Genomic DNA, 20,724 nt, shown 5'->3' on the forward strand with positions numbered 1-20,724 from the left:
GATCAGGGTGATGCTGGCATCATAGAGTGTGTTTGGAAGCATTCCTTCCTCTGTATAATTTTCTGGGGTAGTTTGAGAAAGATAGGTGTTAACTCTTCTCTAAATGTTTGGTAGAATTCACCCGTGAAGCCATCGGGTCCTGGACTGTTGTTTGTTGGGAGTTTTTAAATTACTGATTTAATTTCATTGCTTGTAATTGGTCTGTTCATATTTTCTATTTCTTCCTGGTTCAGTCTTGGGAGATTGTACACTTCTAGGAATTTGCCTGTTTGTTCTAGGTTGTCCACTTTATTGGTGTGTAGTTGTTCATAGCAAACTCTTATGATCCTTTGTATATCTGTGATGTTGGTCTTAAGTTCTCCTTATTGTTCTCATTATTGATTTTATTGATTTGGGCCCTCTTTTTTTCTCGATGAGTCTGGCTAAAAGTTTATCAATTTTGTTTATCTTTTCAAAGAACTAACTCTTAATTTCATTGATCTTTTCTATTTTTTTAAGTCTCTGTTTCACTTATTTCTGCTCTGATCTTGATGATTTCTTTCCTTCTATTAACTATGGGTTTTGTTTGTTCTTCTTTTTCTAGCTCCTTTAAGTGTAAGGTTAGGTTGTTTGTTTAAGATTTGTCTTGCTTCCTGAGAATTTCTGTATTTTCTAACCTTTTTTTAAAAAATATTTATTTATTTATTTGATTGCACCAGCTCTTAGTTGCAGCATGTGGGCTCCTTAGTTGCAGCTCGAGGGCTCCTTAGCCGTGGCATGGGAACTCTTAGTTGCGGCATGCACTTGGGATCTAGTTCCCTAACCAGGATTGAACCCTGGCCCCCTGCATTGGGAGCGCGGAGTCTTAACCACTGCGCCACCAGGGAAGTCTCTCTAATCTTTTTTATAATGAGCAAGTATTTCATTTATAATCAGAAATTATTCTTTTCAGAAAAGAGATTTAAAACTTTATGTTCACTTGCCTTCTAGAATGCAGTTCTTGGCAGGGTGAGGCATAAGATGTCTTTAAAAAATTATTATTCTAAGAATTTATACTCCAAGCCAGACAACGCACACAAGCATAAACAGAAAGACAGGTTGAGAAAATTAGAGTGACAGATTAGAATATATTGGAGAAATTGTCTGAATCATTTTCACATATAGCAAGGTATGTGAATAGCTCATTTGGTAATGCCCAGTTATTTTGAAGGACTTGAGGAAACTTTATTGCTTTCTAAAATCCCAGGGGCATTGTACCAGGAAAGTTTTAATATGGGTAGACTATATTTTTGTAGCATTTTTCTATAGTCTAGGTACAAATTAATGGTACTGTAGAGATCAGTGTAAACTAGATGGCATGGAAATTGGGAGACATGAGCAGCCTTGGCCAGGCATGGACAGGTCATTTAGTTTTTCCTAGACCTGTTTACTCATCTGTAAAGTGAAGGGGCTAGTCCTCATAACATGTAATGTCGTTTTCTGAAGTTTTACAGCACTGGAAAAGTTTGAAATAGCTGTTTAATATTAAAGTTCCTTTATTAAACTGTAAATGCTGTTTGTTCTAGATATTTCATATTAATTACTGGAATATGTATCTAGTATATTTAGCTTCTACCTGACAATGTTATTATTCTATTTGATATAGTACTGGTGTTTTAAAATATGAAAAATTCAGGAAATCACAGTGAATTAAATTGTTATGAAAGCAAATAGTTCCACAGCAAAACTCCTTTAAACATTGGAAATTAGGTATATTGGCTAAAAATTCACACTGTTTATAAAGTAAAGCTGTTTGAAGGTCTATGTCCTAAAAGTTTATTTAACTTCATTTATGGCAATGTAATAATATAATCTGAAGCAACTATTAACACAACTGGCCACTGCCAAAATGATGAAGAAAGCATTTATCTTTGATGCCATAATGCTCTGATTCCAGTCATGTCCTCTAACTTTGTTCTCTCAATTCCCATTCCGGAAAAGAAATCCTATAAAATTAGCTTTCCATATGGACTTAATATCTTCTTTAAACAAGACTCTGGTACAGACCCCACCATGATTCAATTTCTCTCCCTGTTTTTCCCTCAAGTCTCTTTTCTTTGTCATCTTTATCCCACCACCTTCATCTCTCTGGGCTCCACTACATTCCTCTGTACTATATTTCTGTCTTCTGTGTTTTGGGTGGGAGTTAGCAGGAAAATTAGAGAAGATGGGCCACATAATAAGCAGCAGATGTTAGCTAGTCGTGGAGCAGGGAGGAAGAGCCACTTAAACTTAGCCTAGATTCTCCCAGTCAGGCCAGGCTCCTCTTCTGGGGCTTGCCTTAGAAAAGAGAAAAGTAAAATCCCCCAATCCATATGCTTTTAGTTGCTAAAGAACAACTTCTTCCTCCGTACCTCTACTGCCTCACAATGCAGAAGCAAAGATAAAACAAGAGGGAAAAAATAGGGAAAACAGCAAATGTAAAAGCAAAAAGTTTTCATATGTTTACCTCCTGTGCTCTTATATTTTCAGTGCTACAGCTGTATCTTTATTCTGTGCATTCTGCCTAATCTGTACTTTATTGAATTAATAAACCCTATGATCATTATATAAATTTTAGACCTAGGAAAGCTATACACGCCATTTGTACAGAATATGGTTTTCTTTTAAAAATCCCTTTCATTCCAAACACTCTGCTTTGTAAATGGGAGATTTTGGAGTGCTGGTAGTTATGGAGGTGGGTTAAGAGGCAAAGAAATAAGCCTAATAAAGAAAACTGGAAGTTCTTTTCTCTGCCAGGAAGCATATATCCAACACAGGCATGATTATATACAGACACTGTACAACTTTGGGGTCTAATTTGAAAAGAATGACTCTAAAGTTGGCTATTTTCAGAGTTAGCAAAGGGAGAGGCCAATGCCATGGCATAGTGGGAGGGAATTGAGAGGTGCAGAAAAGGCCTTGGTGTGCTTACTGACCCCCTTTCTAACACCAAACACATTGCCTCGGCCCAAGGCTGGCTCTGGCTTGAAATACTTTGCTCTGCAACTTAAAGCTCCATGAAGTGAGGACTGGGTCTGTTTTTTCACTTATGTCATCCCCAGGGTCGGTACAGAGCATGGTTCAATAAATGCAAAATAAGGACTCATTGAATGGAGGAATAACTAAAACGAAGAAGATCTTTATAATTTTCCATTGGAATTAATGATCTAATTAAAGGACCATCTATACTTATGACTTGCTTTGCTATTACATGACTTCTAATTAATAACATTTACAGTCATAAACTATTACACCTGAAAAGGGCCTTAAGCTCTCTAATCTGACCTCATATTATAGATGAGGAAACTAATGCCTAGTTAAGTGACAAGAAAGTGGGAGTTTCCTCACTAAGATCATGGGTTCCATAACTACCATTCTAAGGCTCTTTTCACCCTGTCATGTCATGCTGTTTTTGAGATGAAAATGGTAGTGATTGGAGACTTATTTTAAGCCTACATTTATACATGACTTGACCACAACTGTGCATCTGTGTTGTCATCTTTCTGTGCAACAGCAGTTGTTGCAGCTGAACTTTATATTAAGTATCAAAATACATGCCATATCATTTGTACATGTAAACATGATTGAAATAATTGTGTGTTAAATACACAAGCAGAGGAAAGCTGTGGTAAATAATGGTGGACACTTTAAAATAAGGGCCAAGCAATTTTACATCTCTTGATAATGATCAAGAAGTAGTTTCTTATACTCTGAAAAATTTTCATTGCAAACAATAGGATATGACTCAAATCATAGATAATATCAAACTAGAAGCAGAAAAAGAAATAATAAGATAATGCTATACCTCAGAATGCCATACTTTAAACCATGTTTACTATTAAAACTACAACATTTACTCCATTTCATAGATTTTCTTTAGTTACCAGCACAGTAGAAATCACCTTTAAATTAACATTTATTGAGAATTCATATGCTGACATATATATTTCGTAAGATAAACTTGAGTCTTTAAAAAACAAGTTTCCAAGAGAGGAAAGAACAGGCTTTTAAAAGACATACATGCAGCATGAAATTATTCAGTTGGCATGGAATTAGTTTACTATTTTCATTTTTCCCTAAAAAGTTAATTGTTTAAGATGCATACTGTTTTTATGAATGAACTGAAACAAATTCCTAAGCTAAATTTTATTATTCAGTTTAAATTTATGTAATTATATAACATATATATTGTATGATATTATATAAAATTATATAACATAATAGATATATGTAATGTTATATATTCTATAAATTCATATTTATATATTATTTTTAAATGCCAAGTAAAGGCAAACAAAGCAAATAATACCCTAAGGAATGCAAGTGGTAAAACAGATAAAACCAAATCAACACTTAGAATGAATATATAGACATTGCTAAGAATTTAAAGCCTTGGATTTTGTAACAGTATAAAATCAATCCTCATTATTCATGTATTGCATATTTGCAAATTCAGTTACTTATTAGAATTTATTTATAACTCCAGGATAATACCTGTGGGCTTTGGGGACCATTTGTAGACATGGCCAGCGTGGTGAAAAGTTCGAGTTGCCCAACACATGCATTCCCAGCTGAGCTCAGAGATCAACACTCTTGTTGTCTTATTTCAGCTCTCATACTGTAACCAAGTGCTCTTTTTGTGGTCTAAGTGCCATGTTTTTCCACATTTTTGTGTTTTTTGCTGATGTTTTCACTGTTTAAAATGGCCCCTAAGCATAGTTCTGAGGTGCTATCTAGTATTCCTCAGTGCAAGAAGGCTGTGATGTACCTTAAGGAGGAAATACATGTGTTAGATATGCTTCCTTCAGGCATGATTATAGTTCTCTTGGTCATGTATTCTGTGTTAATGAATCAACAATATATACTAAACAAGATGTCTTTAAACAGAAACACATTGAAAACAAGGTTATATATTGATCAGTTGACAAAAATATTAGGACCAGAGGCTCGTAGAAGCCTAACCCTGTATTTCCCCTAGGAGCAATGGTTTGGTATTTGCTAATTCAGTGTTTGTGGTGACATTATAGAAAACATAACTACCATAAATTATGAGAAACAAAGGGAAGACAGGGAAAGCCACAATTTCATTTTTATGATTTCTTTATTATGATTTTATTTTTTGTTTTGTTTGAGGAATATAAAAGGAAACTCAAGATCAATCTCCAATACAAGAAATAAAAATAAACATATTTTGTTTCCTCAGCATTGGTTATATGAAGTTTATTGAATCTCTGGAAATTTAGAGAGATGACAGGAAAATTAGATGCCATGCCCCATGGATCTCTTAGCTCCACCATGATCCCTGGCTTGGTGTGGGATACACAGTAAAAGATTTTGTTGATAAGATATTGACATTGATAAGATGGACATTCCAAGACTCCCATGAAATATTCCAGTTTCAAAAAATTCTAACCTGTGAAGCCCTGGATATCTCACTGAAGACCTAGGCCATTAGTTCATCAGATGACTGCATGTTTTATAGTCTTATTAAGAGTGGACCTTTGCATATTTCTGCCCTATATTTCTCTTGATCCAGACCCTTAAGGATTCACATAGTGGATCTTTCATGGTAGGTCCATGCTGGAGGGTTTCCTAGTCTGGATCTCTTTATCTATGCTAGAGATGTACTTGCAAGACATAACAAAGAACCTACCAACTATTATTCTAGTTTTAACCAAAATCAGTCAATTCTCTATGGGCTGCTGAAATCAGGCTTTTGTTTAAAGTTCTTTCCATGAACTTTATACTGAACATGGACTAAGACCTCTAAGGAATATTAAGATAAACATTATTTACTGTTGACATTACAAACCAAGTAGATTAAAAAGTGAATGTTTTAATTTTTTATCCCCAAACATGTACTCCCTAAAGAACCATCAAATTTAGTAAGTTAGAAACTACAAATATGTTAAATTAATAGGCATAATATCAAGAAAAGGATCTCAGTACTATAAATAATAATTGTTATTAAATTTACTTACTTCCTTTGGTACAAATAGAAACATAAAGGGTTTCTTTATTTTAAGAAAACTGTATTAAGGGAAATGAAAATTTGCTTTTGGGATCTGATCCAGATACAGTAAATGCAGATCCTCTCTTAAATATACTTTGCATAAGAAAAAAAAAAAGAAGTTTGAATATATTGTGAATATAGACTGATGAAAGTAATTTTCATATGGGGCTTATAAAAATATATCTTGCTACTTTAAAATCCCAACATGTATTGGTGTTAAATAATTTGTTTAGATCTGAAAAACAAGTCTGTAAGTGGGCATAATGCATCAGTTCCAGTTTGAGAGCAGATACGGGGTAGAAGTTTCCGACACTGCCATGAGGAATCAGTAGACGATTCTAGGAGTCAGGGCAGGCTGGGCATGAGAAAATCTGGAAAGGTTTTCCAGCAAGAAGGAGACAGCAGAGAGTCAAGGTCGGAGGGTGGGAATTCTGTAGGAGTTGAGGACCAGAAATCAGCTCTTCAAGTTTTTGATTATCTGATGGCTGCTTTGAAACCCTCTCTCCTGGTCTTTGTGACACAGCACTCTTCTGGTTCTCATGTTTTACCATCCTTTTGGTTCCTGTGGCCTCAAATTGACATCCATATCCATTCTGTGCTGTTTGTAATACTTAGATGTTCAACTGTATGTTAGATATTTCTACTTGGTGGCTTGTCACTCTATTCAAAACAGAAATACTACTACTATACTCTCTCCAGCTTATGGCTCCCTCTCTACTCTCATTGCCATTGCATTACTTAACTTCAGTTGGAGTCATATTTCATGGTGCTCTCTCAACTCTCCCCTGTCCTTCCATTTTTCATCCCTTATCATATTCTATAGATTCTATTACTCTTTGACAAAAATAGTTGCTACCCCTTCACCACCCCTCCTGCCACCACACTAGTTCACCTCTTACCTAGTTCCCGCCACTACACTAGCACCTCTCACCTAGCACAGCATTTCCTACTGGTTTCTAGCAGAAGATTCATTCCTAAAAATGGTGCTAGAAAAAAAAAAGATTCTCATTATCAACCAAAATTTGAAAAATGCAGCATATGTTATTTTCTTCTTGGCCAGCCATAATGCACATTAGCAAATTACTGATAATTTTCAGAGCCACCTGTCCTGGAACTCTGTTGTCACATAACATTTATCAACATCTAGGTACTCAAGTTCCAGAAGACACGCTTCGGGAAACAATGACTTGGACTATTTAAATGGCCTCTAAACTGCTCTTTTTGCCTAATCTTTCCCTTTCCAGTGCACCTACAATTTCAATGATAGATTAATTTCTCTCAAATGCTTAACTGATTATATTATTCCTTTGCTCAAAACCTTCAGTGGCTCCCCACTGATCTAAGAAGTGATTTAAGCACCAGGCTCTCCACAACATGGTACCAATATTCCTTTCCAGTATTATCTCCCTGCCCCCCACATGGCAGGGTGGCACAGGAGAAGACGTGAACTTTGGAGTCAGACCCAGGTTCAAATTCCAACTGTCCTTTAAAAAGTGCGAAACCATAGGCAAGTGATTTATTGCTTTGAACCCTTTCTTTGCTCATCTGCACATGCAGGAAGTAATTGTGTAGATGGGAGGATGTAGCGAGATAGTATTTGTGAAAGCTTCCTGCACAACACTCTCTGCCCCCGTGGGCTGTAAACTCATTACGCAGATTGAGCCTCTTTCATGTGGTGGTCACTTAGTGTCTGCCTCTGGCACGTGAACAGTAATCTTTTAAAATTAAGAACCCAGAACCCCCACTTACTAGTGTCGATAAAAACTGATTAATAAAGCAATTTTTGGCCTTTATTTGGGGTATTTTCTATGGTCCCGAAGGGACAGGAGCCAGTTCCCATAGCACAGCCAAGCTTTTTAGATGGAACTATGCCACTGGCCCTTGGCTAAGTGGGGTGTGCAGGGCCCAAGAATCAACATCAGTGCCTAGAAAGCAAATCCCTGATTCACAGAGATGAAACAAAAGCCCAATGCAAGAGTCAGAAAGCTATATTTGTTAGATTTAGAAAAGCTTAAAAGTGCTTATGATTTCACTTGAAAGTCCAACATGAACAAAATACAAAGCCCTCAATACCCCTTCCTAAGAAGGAAAAGGGGATTTTTGTTTGATGTGTTCACTAGTGTAGCCTAAGTGCCTGGAACAATGTCTTGCACATAAGGGATGCTCAATTAATATATGATGGATGGATGGATGGATACATCTATATGCTCTAGCATAGTGCTGAGTATACAGATCTTTAATAAATTCCTGACTGGACTTGACAGGCTAAATATGTGCATTTATAGCCTATCAAGTCAAAGGCATTTAATAATGTACCTTGAGCTAAATATAGTTCCTATATATTTCTGCTTTATAAGATATTATTATCTATATTATCATAATTCTCCGTCTTTTTTTTTTTTTTTTTTTTTGCGGTACGCGGGTCTCTCACTGTTGTGGCCTCTCCCGTTGCGGAGCACAGGCTCCGGACGCACAGGGTCAGGGACCACGGCTCACGGGCCCAGCCGCTCCGCGGCATGTGGGATCTTCCCGGACCGGGGCACGAACCCGTGTCCCCTGCATCGGCAGGCAGACCCTCAACCACTGTGCCACCAGGGAAGCCCAAGAATGTTACATTTTATACACTGCATATTTTTCCTTCAGCACTGCACCACTCAAAATTTTTGTAACTATCATTCCTGTATGAGGGGAGAATAGCCAAAGTTCTCCTTCACAGTTACAGGAACAAAGGCTCAGCAAAGTTAATGATCTATAGATCCAATAAGAAGTAGATGCAGGGGTGGAATCTAGGTCTCCTGAATATCCAGGAGTAAATACAGTTTGGAAGTGTAAAGTGAGCCTGACACATTTAGAGCACATGTATAGTTAGGCTGAATGGGAGTGTTTGGCTGGAATGAAGGAGTATATAGAAAAATCATAGGAAATCAGGTTAAATAAATAAATAAGAGACAGATTACAGAGCACTTTAGATAATACAATAAGAATTTAGATTTTTAGCCATAACTTTGAAATTATTTTTAAAACAAAATCCTTTTTTAATAAGAAACCTTACATGAGATGCCAATATGTAAAATAAATTCAAAGGAGGTGGTTCCTTCACTAGAGGCTGTTCCCCCTTCCTGTCCTCAGCCTCTCAGGAGAAGAGTTTGAAAACCATGAAAAAAGGTTTGAAAAGTGTGAAAAGTCATGAATGCAGACGTGTTTGGGGCAAAGCAGTGACATAGCAAGTGGCATAGAGACCAGGTGGAGGGCTCACTGCGGAGGCAGAAACACAGAGAGGGGACTGCTAGGGCTGCCCGCGGGGAGGGAAGGCAAAGATGCCGGAGACAAAAGAAGAATCAGAACCGAGATGGGACAGACTAGTTCAGAGATTCGTACTTGGCAGATGTGGAAGGACAGTACAGTCACAGAATTGGTGAAGAGCAAAGGAGAAGGCTGCTGGTTTTGATGAAAGGCAAGGATGTATTTTAATGGTGTTTTTGTCAGTTAGACATTCCTCCTATGCTATGCAGTGGTCGGAGAAATAGAAAGCAGCACTTTTTTCTCTACCAGTTTTCTTCCCTTTTCAAACAGATGAAACAAAAGTCCATTGCAAGAACCAGAAAGCTGAACTTCATTATATTTAAAATTTTAAGTGCTTGAGATTTCACCTGAAAGCCCAACGTGAAGAAAATACAGAATTCTCAATGCCCCGTTCCCAGAAGGAAAAAGAACCGTTTCCATTTTTGTAACATTTCTGTCCTTCACATAATCTGGATAACTAGCACATTCAATTTTATCTTTAAAAACTATTTACTCCACTGTGGAGTTAAGTATCATGAAATGATTTACTTCAAGTATAATTGTTTTAAGATTCAAGATTTTTCTTGTGCTTTTTTAAAATAAAAGATGAAAGTGAAACTTGTTGAGTATATGCATCTGACCAACTGCAGGAATTCCAAAACGGGTGGTTTGGATTGAGAACAAATAACAGTTTGGGGCACACTGAGTTTGATGAGGACGATCTCCTCTTCCTCCGCGTTTCTGAGACTGGTGATGCAACGTGCTCCCGCCCTTTTCTGAGAACAGGGAAAGCCTGACTCAGGAAGGCAGCTGCAGCTCTTAAAAAGAGCTCCAGCCCGCCCCCTTCTCTGCTGGGGCGAGCGCCACCGCAAAGATGAAGCTGGCGAAGTGGTGCTGGCTGAGCTCCGCTGTCCTTGCTGCTTATGGTTTTTTGGTTGTGGCAGACAATGCAACAGAGGAAATTAAAGATGAAGCAGCCCAGGACGCCTGCCCGGTGAGACTAGAAAGCAGAGCGAAATGCGAGGAGGGAGGCGACTGTCCCTACCAGGTGAACCTGCCCCCGCTGACCATTCAGCTCCCCACGCAGTTTGGCAGGATCGAGGAGGTGTTCAAAGAAGTCCAGAACCTCAAGGAAATTGTAAAGAGCCTGAAGAAGTCTTGCCAAGACTGCAAACTGCAGGCTGATGACAACCGAGACCTGGGCAGAAGTGGACTGCTGTTACCCGGTACAGGAGCTCTGGGAGAAGCTGGTGACAACAGAGTTAGAGAGTTAGAGAGCGAGGTTAACAAGCTGTCCTCTGACCTTAAGGATGCCAAGGAGGAGATCGACGTGCTTCAGGGTCGCCTGGAGAAGCTGAATCTTGTAAATATGAACAACATAGAACATTATGTTGATAGCAAAGTGGCAAACCTAACATTTGTTGTCAATAGTTTGGATGGCAAATGTTCTTCTAAGTGTCCCACTCAAGAACAAATACAATCACGTCCAGGTATGTATAATGTTTTCTTATCATTTGTTCATGAATGTTATATAGCTAGACAGTATCTATAAACATTAACCTTATCATATAAGTTAAATAAAGGATGAATTATATAAGTTAAGCCTTTTATTCATCAAGGTGATAAAGAAAAAACTATTATCTTTGCACATGTGCCCACAGAAAGGAATAGGACCTAATTACAAAAAATCATGAGTTCTGTATGCGTTAGAAAGCACTTTCAATTTCAAAGATCTTATTTGCTGATGCCAGAGCTACACACAAACAGAAGTGGAGGGAGAGAATTTCTTTTCTTTATTTTTTTAAAAAAACATCTTTATTGGAGTATAATTGTTTTACAATGGTGTGTTAGTTTCTGCTGTATAACAAAGTGAAGCAGCTATATGTACACATATATCCCCATATCTTCTCTCTCTTGAGTCTCCCTCCCACCCTCCCTATCCCACCCCTCTAGGTGGTCACAAAGCACCTAGCTGATCTCCCTGTGCTAGCTATCTATTTTACATCTGGTAGTGTATATATGTCCATGCCACTCTCTCACGTACTCCCAGCTTCTCCTTCCCCCTCCCCATGTCCTCAATTCTGTTCTCTACGTCTGCATCTTTATTCCTGCCCTGCCCCTAGGTTCTACAGAACCATTTTTTTCTTTTTTTTTGATTCCATATACATGTGTTAGCATACGGTATTTGTTTTCTCTTTCTGACTTACTTCACTCTGTATGACAGACTCTAGGTCCAGCCACCTCACTACAAATAACTCAATTTCATTTCTTTTTATGGCAGAGTAATATTCTAAGAGAATTTCTTAACGTTTCAGTGAGTTTAACTTATTTATCTCTTCACTGAAGTGTTTGAAAACAGTAGAGTTAAGGCAGTGTTTGGGGTTGTACTCTGTTCTTTGGAAATCAGTTTATTTGTGTGGTCAGGTGACTGACTGCTCCTTATATGGCAACAAGAGACCTCTGAAAGATTTTAGCAAGTAATCTGCAGTTCATAATCCCAAATGTCTAATGGAAATGGGAGATTTTATAGATGGGATAAAAGCAGCTATATGGCTTCATATGTGTGCAAAACTTTTTGCTTTTAGACCTAGTGGCCCAAGAACATTTTAAGGGGCGTTTTGGCATGCCACTAAGGGAAGGAATACATTCTTATTTCTTCCTCTCTTTCACTAGAATTCAAGCATGTAACAATAGAACCCATCTTCCCCATCCAGATTATTTGCTGATAATCTGAATTAGCTTTAATAAATATATGTTAAAGGCCATAAACCTAACTGCCTGTTCTGCCCACGAACTGCTAGCTGTGGCACTGGTTCCCCCAAACCCTGGTTTTTCCACATGAGTTTCTGGGACCATTGCTGATGGCGGTCTTATCACACTTTAGAAAGCCACCTCTGCATGAGTGTGAGGTTGAAGGGATATGGTGCCTGAAGCAGAGATCATGGCCCTTAGAATCAAGCACCTCATGCATCTTCCCTAGGTAGATTCCCCAGGGAATCTACCCAGTGAAGGGATTTGGGAGATTCCAGGACCGCTGTTGCTAATACTCTCAGCAGCCTGCATCTAAATGTGCCCTGCACATTGTAAGGCAGAGTTTCACATCTTAGGTGACATACATGGGTGAACATTAGATGTGGTACTGCATGGCAATTTGTAAGGACAAGAACAAGATTCTACTGTCTTTTTTTCTACTAAGTTTTGGGGAACTATCTGAATATTCTAAGTACACATGAATAGATTATTTGTGGCTCATAAGCGGCTTGTATTAAACTTGCCTGATCCAGTACCAATTTTTTAAAAAATTATTTTGGAGTAACTATCTGTATTGGTTCCTACAGAACCACATTAACTGTTTATTACACTAATCCTGAGCATAATCCCCTGTGGTTTCCTTCTAGAAACCAGACATGTGAAACACTAGCTAAATATTTTCCTGGATAATAAATTCAGAGTAAGAATATTGGTATATTATTGAAGTTTTTAAAAAGAACTTAAGCTTCTGTGTCTAATTGTCAAGCAAGTAAAATAAATGGAAATGTTGATCAATGCTGTATTTTAGAATTTTAATAAATCATTTGGAACGATCCTATAAAACTGCCTGAAAGTGGAGTCTATCAGCCTCTTTAGGTGAAAGGATATAGAAGCCTGTGCTTCCTCTGTATACATGGAATGCAGTTCTAGGAGCGTTGGAATCATCTGACTTTCAGGACCAAGGGATGCAGTGGTCACAAGGACAAGCTTTGCAGCCAGCCAGATCTGAGCTCTGTCCTGGCTCTGCCTTTTAAAGCTTCTGTGAAGTTGGGCAAGCCACGGATCCTTTTTGAGCCTAATATTCTTTCTCACCAGCAGGTTGTTAATAATATCTACATCATAAAGTTCATGTGCAGATTAAGTGTGAAAATGTTATCAAGTCTTTGGCAGAATCCCTAGAACACATGCGGAGCCCTCACTAAATATTACTGAGTTACTAAAACTATCACTTTTATGTCTTCTTGTTGCTGTTTGTTGGTGGTGTTGTCAGTATTATTACCAACCAAGACTGTGTTGGGGAGCTTTGTCTGCTTTATGACACCAGGTTTGTGTTCTGAGGTGTTAACAAGCATTTGCTAAACAGGTTCAAGTAAGTTTAGCTGAGCAAGGTTTCATTATCACCATTGATCGAATTATAAAACTGCTTTCGTGCATATAAAGAATTCTTTAGATGCCCAGTTTTTATCAACAAAATCCAATGCCTTTCTTTTTTTACCCCTGCAGTTCAACATCTTATATATAAAGATTGCACTGAATACTACACGATAGGCAAAAGAAGCAGTGAGCTCTACAGAGTTACACCGGATCCCAAAAATAGTAGCTTCGAAGTTTTCTGTGACATGGAGACCATGGGGGGAGGCTGGACAGTGCTGCAGGCACGTGTTGATGGAAGCACCAACTTCACCAGAATGTGGCAAGACTACAAAGTAGGCTTTGGAAACCCCAGAAGAGAATTTTGGCTGGGGAACGATAAAATCCATCTTCTGACTAAGAGTAAGGACATGATTCTAAGAATAGATCTTGAAGACTTTAACGGTGTCAAACTCTATGCCTTGTATGATCACTTTTATGTGGCCAACGAGTTTCTCAAATACCGTTTACACATTGGTAACTATAATGGCACAGCTGGAGATGCCTTACGTTTCAGTAAACATTACAACCACGATCTGAAGTTTTTCACCACCCCGGATAGAGACAACGATCGATACCCTTCTGGGAACTGTGGGCTGTACTACAGTTCAGGCTGGTGGTTTGATGCATGTCTTTCTGCAAACTTAAATGGCAAATATTATCACCAGAAATACAGAGGTGTCCGAAATGGGATTTTCTGGGGGACCTGGCCTGGTATAAGTGAGGCACAACCTGGTGGCTACAAGTCCTCCTTCAAAGAAGTCAAAATGTTGATCAGACCCAAGCACTTTAAGCCATAAGTCACTAATGCTCATTCTTTTGGGTATCCGTTACCTAATAGGGCAATTAATTGCTTCAGCACTTTGGAATATGTTTCATACTCTTTTTCCATGGCTTAAAATTTCTCTCTGAGCAGTGGGTTCTTATGCTATACAGCATTTGAAATAAAGCTGAAAAATACGCCATTTAAAGAAGCCCTTTGTTGCTGTTATGCTGTTATCCAAATAAACACTTGCAAGCAATTGGGAATATTGAGAATCACACAGTAGATTTATAATTCTCTTAATGTCTCTTATTTGAAAAGTTTTTACTCATATTACTCACTCTAATTTAAAAAATACTTGTTTATTCAGTAGGCTAGATTTTACACAAGTAACCTGTATTTTGACTATGACTTAAACACATCTTTTCAGGCTATAAATAGTTATTGGGTATTTATTTGTCTCTAAATACCCTGTTCCTCATTCTGAGATAAACTTACTCAATTTATGGCATTTACAGCATTTTAATTCCCAAGCAAAGGGAAATATACGTAATTAAACCTGTTCCTGCACTATTCGTGAAATGTAACATTTTATCATTTAAAATATTTTAAAAGGCGATAGCATAATGTCACTCCTAAAAGCATTCAGAAAATGAATTTAACCTTAAAGACCATGGTTTAAAGGTAATTCATTCATAGTTTATAACTCTTTAGATGTTTGATGGTAAAAACTGCTTTAACATGAAAAATATCTTCCTTTGTTCTAATGCACAATTGTTTTTAATTAAGACTGCTCACTACTGTGCGAGACTACTGGTAGACTTTCTTTTGGAGAGGTAGGTGTGGGTGAGGAGTGAAGCACTTACATGTAGGCCAATTTTATATCCAAAGCGATAATATCATTAAGTGATTCACTTCATAGAAAGCTACGTTTTATAGGACAAATAGATAAATCTATTTATAAAAAAATATGAATTTTGAAATATATAGAACCGTAGTTCAAATATTATATATTTCAACCCTAAATGGTATATTGCTTGTTTTGCTGTCAGAAGATTCAAATACGGGTGTTTATTTTTTTTTAACAAAACAAAAGTATCTGGAACTTTTATAATTCATTAATTAATTCCAGAATGCAAAAATGATATTCAAAAGATTATAAAAATAGTTTGTTAAATTTCACCATTGTAAAAAGGGACCATTTCAGAGAGAACAGCTGTATTCTAATGCACGTTTAAAAAAGTGCTCTAGGATAAAGTTTGAAAAGGATACACCATACTGTATGTGAGTCATAGAAATACATTCAACTTCTGGTGTCTGTTTCTACTAAAGGAACCAAGTTTTCAAAAATAAATTCACAAAGATGCAGCTTTACCCATTATTTGAAAATGATTAAGGAGGATAGTAGCTTTAGGTAAGAAGTTAATTTTTCAACTAATGTCTTTTATAGAAAATTCTAATCAAAAAGAAGCAAGATATTCTTTTAAAAATATATAACATACAAAGTGTTCAGGTAAACATGATGCAAACTATATTATTAATACTATTAAAATACTAAAGCAAGAGAAATGCAAATAGAATTAAGTGATGACAAAAATATAAATCTACGATATGTAGATTTCAGAGGCTTCATATCTACTCAGTAATACATCAAATGTAAACGTTGTAACTAATTTATTCTTTATTTCTCTCTCTTTTCTGTTTTCTAAAAAAGACTATGAAGATTTTGATATTATACAATGTATTAATTTCAGATAAGGGCATTTTCACTTACTATATATAACTATTAATATATGTATAAGTTTAGGTAAATTTCTTTGATAAAAACGGACTCCTTAAAAAAATACAGTTCTAAAGAAAAATAGCTCATATAGCAAGTGTCCACTGATTTAATAGGAACTAGGTATCATTTCAGGAGAATCTGGCAAATAATTCATTAATCTACATAAATACTTAAAAGCTTATCTTTCTATCTTTCCACATTATATTAAGTAACTAAAATTTTATTTCCCATTTTACTTTTATGGTACCTTTCTAATAACAAACTCTGTATCCTTTTTGAAATCATTTCATGTCACTTATTATATTATAAAATATATTTTAGATTTTGGTCATCTTTAACATATTGATGGAAATAGATTATATCTGAGAGAGTGTTTTGGCTTAACATAACTGTTCACTACTATATGCTAATGTTCATAAATGTGGATTGACGACTAACAAATACATTATTTTAGAGTCTTGTCTCAGTTTCATTTTACTGGCTAATATTTGTTATCTTAATTAACAAATTATTTCTGAGCTTTATCATACTTTGAAAATATTGGCTAAAATTAGGCCTCTAGAAATTCCAAATGGAACTGGCTCACGTATCACAGAAAAAAAATCGGATTTTCTGATAAGTAGTAATGCTCTAAATGAAATGATGACACATTCATCCAGTAAATAAAGAGCTTAAATATATGACGATAAAAGACAACCAAATAACAAAATTCACTGGTCCTTATTTCTGAATGGCTACCCAAGGAAAGGGTAGAAGGTTTAAAGGTAAAGAATGATGGGTAATGTCGTCATGATAAGCTCTTGCTTAGAATTCTTATTTTCCTTTATGTATAAATAGGTTTATGTTTTGTGTCTTTTAAAAGCCTTGTGAAATAAAAGATTTAATCTTCTCATCTATTTATTTCTTCAATGCAGAAACATTAAGTATTATTTGTAAAATAATTTTTATATATTTACTCTTGGCTGAAAATTTGCATAATGTTTACCTAACTAGACAATATCTTTGACTCTGTGAAGACTTTAATGAGTACTATTTCATTAACAGGAAGACAGAGACAAACACAGGAACACCATTATCTTATTTCCCTCTAGAATACTGTTGACACATTTGAAATACAGAAGTTTCAGTTTCATTTTGCAGCGTTCAACTCCGTCTCCCCTTTTTTCCATCATTCTTGCTGTTCTGGTTTAGCCCTCATCATCCTCTTAGGATAATGCAAGCCCTTCTTGATAGTGACCTGTGCCCCCAGTTTGAATCTATTCCAATCCATCCTCCATATCACTGCCACAGGGATTATTCAAAAGTACAATTCTGATCATGTCATTTTCCTGCTTAAAACCTGTCAACAGCTCCTCATTTTGTATATGATAAAATCCAGCAAATAAGCCCCTTCGTGCACCGATTTCTGCCTACCCTTTCAGTGTCCTCTCTGCCACTACTCACACTCCTGCCAAACTGAATGCCTTGTTGTTCTAGTACAAACCATATTCTCTCATATTTTCATTACTTTGTGTTACTGTTCCCTTGGTCTAGATAGAATGCCATCCTTGACCCCCACTGAGTTTTGTCTTATTATCCGTAATTAAGAGCAGGGACTCAGCAGCCAGACTAACTAGGTATGAATTTCAGCTCCATTCTTTGCAAGCTGTGTGAAAACAGGCAAAACCACTTAATCTCATTGCTCTTTGGTTCCTTCAATTATAAAACTGGGATAACAGTAGAATAGTGTTATTGAGACGATTAAATGAGATAGCATATGCAAAGCACCTAGAACATACATATATATTATCATCATCATCATCATCATCCTAAATAATTATCTTTCCTGATGACATCAGGAGGGGTTTGGTGCCTTGCCTCTTTGGTCCTATACCGTCCTATATATTCCTTATTATATATTACATTATTCCATAATCGTCTAGGTTCTACCCTAAAATCAATCTGTTAGGCTAGGATGTAAAGGAAATTTGAGACAAGAGTGTTATTACTCAAAGTGGTTCATGAATATGTTACCATAGATGAAGAGCTGTAGTCTAAAGAAGCCAGAGTTACAACTGGGGAAGGAGTAGGCACCATCAAATCTGAGGATCTGTGAGGTTGTGATGCGGTTTAGAAGTGATTGACTTCAGGGGAGGATATGGCAAGACAGGATCACATATACCATAGCATTGCGTACATGAGAATGACAAACTTTTAGAAGGGGTTCTAGGAACATGCCTCTGGGTATATATCATGCAGAGGAGTATGGTTGTACTAGGCCAGACAGTGATTGTTCTACCTGGCTGAGTTCCTAGAGAAAAAAGTAGTTTTTCATACTTCTACCATATTGCAAATTTGAAATTAATTTTAATCATACAAAATGCATAAATGCTTTAATTTTTTTAAGTTATAGCTTAGACTAAAGATCCCTTTGCAAACCACCTTCAATTCCAATGTCCTCCCTCTCCCCAGAGGTAACAAGGAGAGTTGGCTGAATCCAAATTCGAATTTCATTCTGTGCATTGCCGATTTGCAATGTTTACTGAATCATAGCTCTGCCAGGTTTCTTTTGTTTATTGATTGGGAAGAGTTGGAAGTGAGAGTAGGAGTGAGGGAAATTGGGGGTACTTGGAGAACTCGGAGTCCCCTGAATTCCCAAATGTGACTGAGCCTGCGTGACTCCTTGGAGTGGTCCCTCCCCCACATTCGATAGAGGTCTTCTTGCTGAAGGCACTGTTGTCTTCTTTCCTGAGGGAGTAATCTTTCAAAAAAATTTTTAATACAGTTTTTAAAGGTGACTTTCCATTTACAGTCATTACAAACTATTGGCTATACTGCCCATGTTACACAGTACATCCTTGGGTCTATCTTATACCCAATAGTTTGTACCTCCTGCTCTCCCACCCCTATATTGCCCCTCCTCCCTCCCCACTGGTAATCACTGGTTTGTTCTCTATGTCTGTGAGTCTGCTTCTTTTTGTTATATTCACTATTTTGTTGTATTTTCTAGATTCCACATAAAAATGATATCATTTAGTATTTATCTTTCTCTGTCTGGCTTGTTTCACTTAGCATAATGCCCTCCAGGTCCATCCATGTTACTGCAAATGAGAAAATTTCATTCTTTTTTATGGCTGAGTAGTATTCCATTGTATTTATATACCACATCTTCTTTATCCATTCATCTGTTGATGGACACTTAGCTTGCTTCCATATCTTGGCAATTGTAAATAATGCCACCATGAACGTTGGGGTGCATGTATCTTGACAACTACATGTAAAAGAATGAAATTAGAACATTCTCTATCAAATGGATTAAAGACCTAAATGTAAGATTGGATACTATGAAACCCGTAGAGGAAAACATAGGCAGAACACTCTGACATAAATAGCAGCAATATTTCTTTGAATTTGTCTCCTAAAGTAGAGGAAGTAAAAGCAAAAATAAACAAGTGGGACCTAATTAAACTTAGGTTTTGCACAGCAAAGGAAACCATTGAGGGCTTCCCTGGTGGCGCAGTGGTTAAGAATCCGCCTGCCAATGCAGGGGACACGGGTTCGAACCCCAGTCCGGGAAGATCCCACATGCCGCAGAGCAACTAGGCCCAGGCGCCACAACTACTGAGCCTGCGCTCTAGAGCCCATGCTCTGCAACAAGAGAAGCCACCACAATGAGAAGCCCGTGCACCGCAACGAAGAGTAGACCCAGCTCGCCACAACTAGAGAAAGCCCATGTGCAGCAATGAAGACCCAATGCAGCCAAAAATAAATAAATAAAAATAAATACATTAAAAAAAAAAGAAACCATTGACAAAAAAAATAAAAGACAACCTACTGAATGGGAGAAAATATTTGCAAATGATATGACCAGTAAAGGATTAATATCCAACATATATAAACAGCTCATACAACTCAACATCAACAGAACAAACTACCCAATCAAAAAGTGGGGAGAAGACTTGAATAGACATTTTTCCAAAGAGGAAATGCAAATGGATGGCCAACAGGCACGTGAAAAGATGCTCAGCATCACTAATCATCTGGGAAATGCAAATCAAAACCAAATAAGATATCACCTCACACCTGTCAGAACGGCTATCATCCAAAAGAACAGAAACAACAGATGTTGGCAAGGGTGTGGAGAAAAGGGAACCCTTGTGCACTGTTGGTGGGAATGTAAACTGGTGCAGCCACTGTGGAAAACAGTATGGAGATTTTTCAAAAAACTAAAAATAGAACTATCATATGGCCCAGCAATTCCACTCCTGGGTATGTATCTGAAAAAAACAAAAACACTCATTCTGAGGGAGTGATCTTAATTCTCCTTTATGCTTCTCCATCCCACTTCTCAGCATCCCCAGATCTGTAACCAGGGCAAGACATGCCCTCTGGTCAATTATAAAGTCAAACTGGTGGAGAAGCCTTTATACAACTTTGCTAAGTTATATCAGCAGAAAGCTGGGGAATATGCATAAAGACAGATTTTGAGGTTGCTTTTGACTAAAGAAGAAAAAACAGAATTTCATATGTGACCGAGTTCATTGATACAGGTATATTTACCGGAAATTCTGAATTCAATGGGCTAGTTTGGGCAGATGTGTTTGGTTCCAATAGTTTGATTAGTTAACACCTGCCTAAAGCAGAAACTAACACACCATTGTAAAGCAATTATACTCCAATCAAGATGTTAAAAAAAAAAAAAACCTACCTAGATTCAACAGCAGCTTGTATTAACTAAAGTTG

The 20,724-nt window shown here is 37.1% G+C and overlaps 1 protein-coding gene across 3 annotated transcripts in view; it reads left to right on the plus strand.

The window, feature by feature from the left end:
• FGL2 (fibrinogen like 2) overlaps positions 1–16,463 on the plus strand; it is an 85,764-nt gene extending 69,301 nt beyond the window's left edge. For all 3 annotated transcript variants that reach the window (XM_032642707.1, XM_032642708.1, XM_032642710.1), the window contains 2 exons: positions 9,587–10,785; positions 13,550–16,463. In XM_032642707.1, the coding sequence (XP_032498598.1) occupies positions 10,170–10,785; positions 13,550–14,256 (1,323 nt within the window). In that variant the 5' untranslated portion in view covers positions 9,587–10,169 and the 3' untranslated portion in view covers positions 14,257–16,463. The remainder of the gene's footprint in view (positions 1–9,586; positions 10,786–13,549) is intronic.
• Positions 16,464–20,724: the final 4,261 nt, after the last annotated feature.

This window comes from Phocoena sinus, chromosome 9, assembly GCF_008692025.1.
Source record: "Phocoena sinus isolate mPhoSin1 chromosome 9, mPhoSin1.pri, whole genome shotgun sequence".
Lineage (NCBI taxonomy): Eukaryota > Metazoa > Chordata > Mammalia > Artiodactyla > Phocoenidae > Phocoena > Phocoena sinus.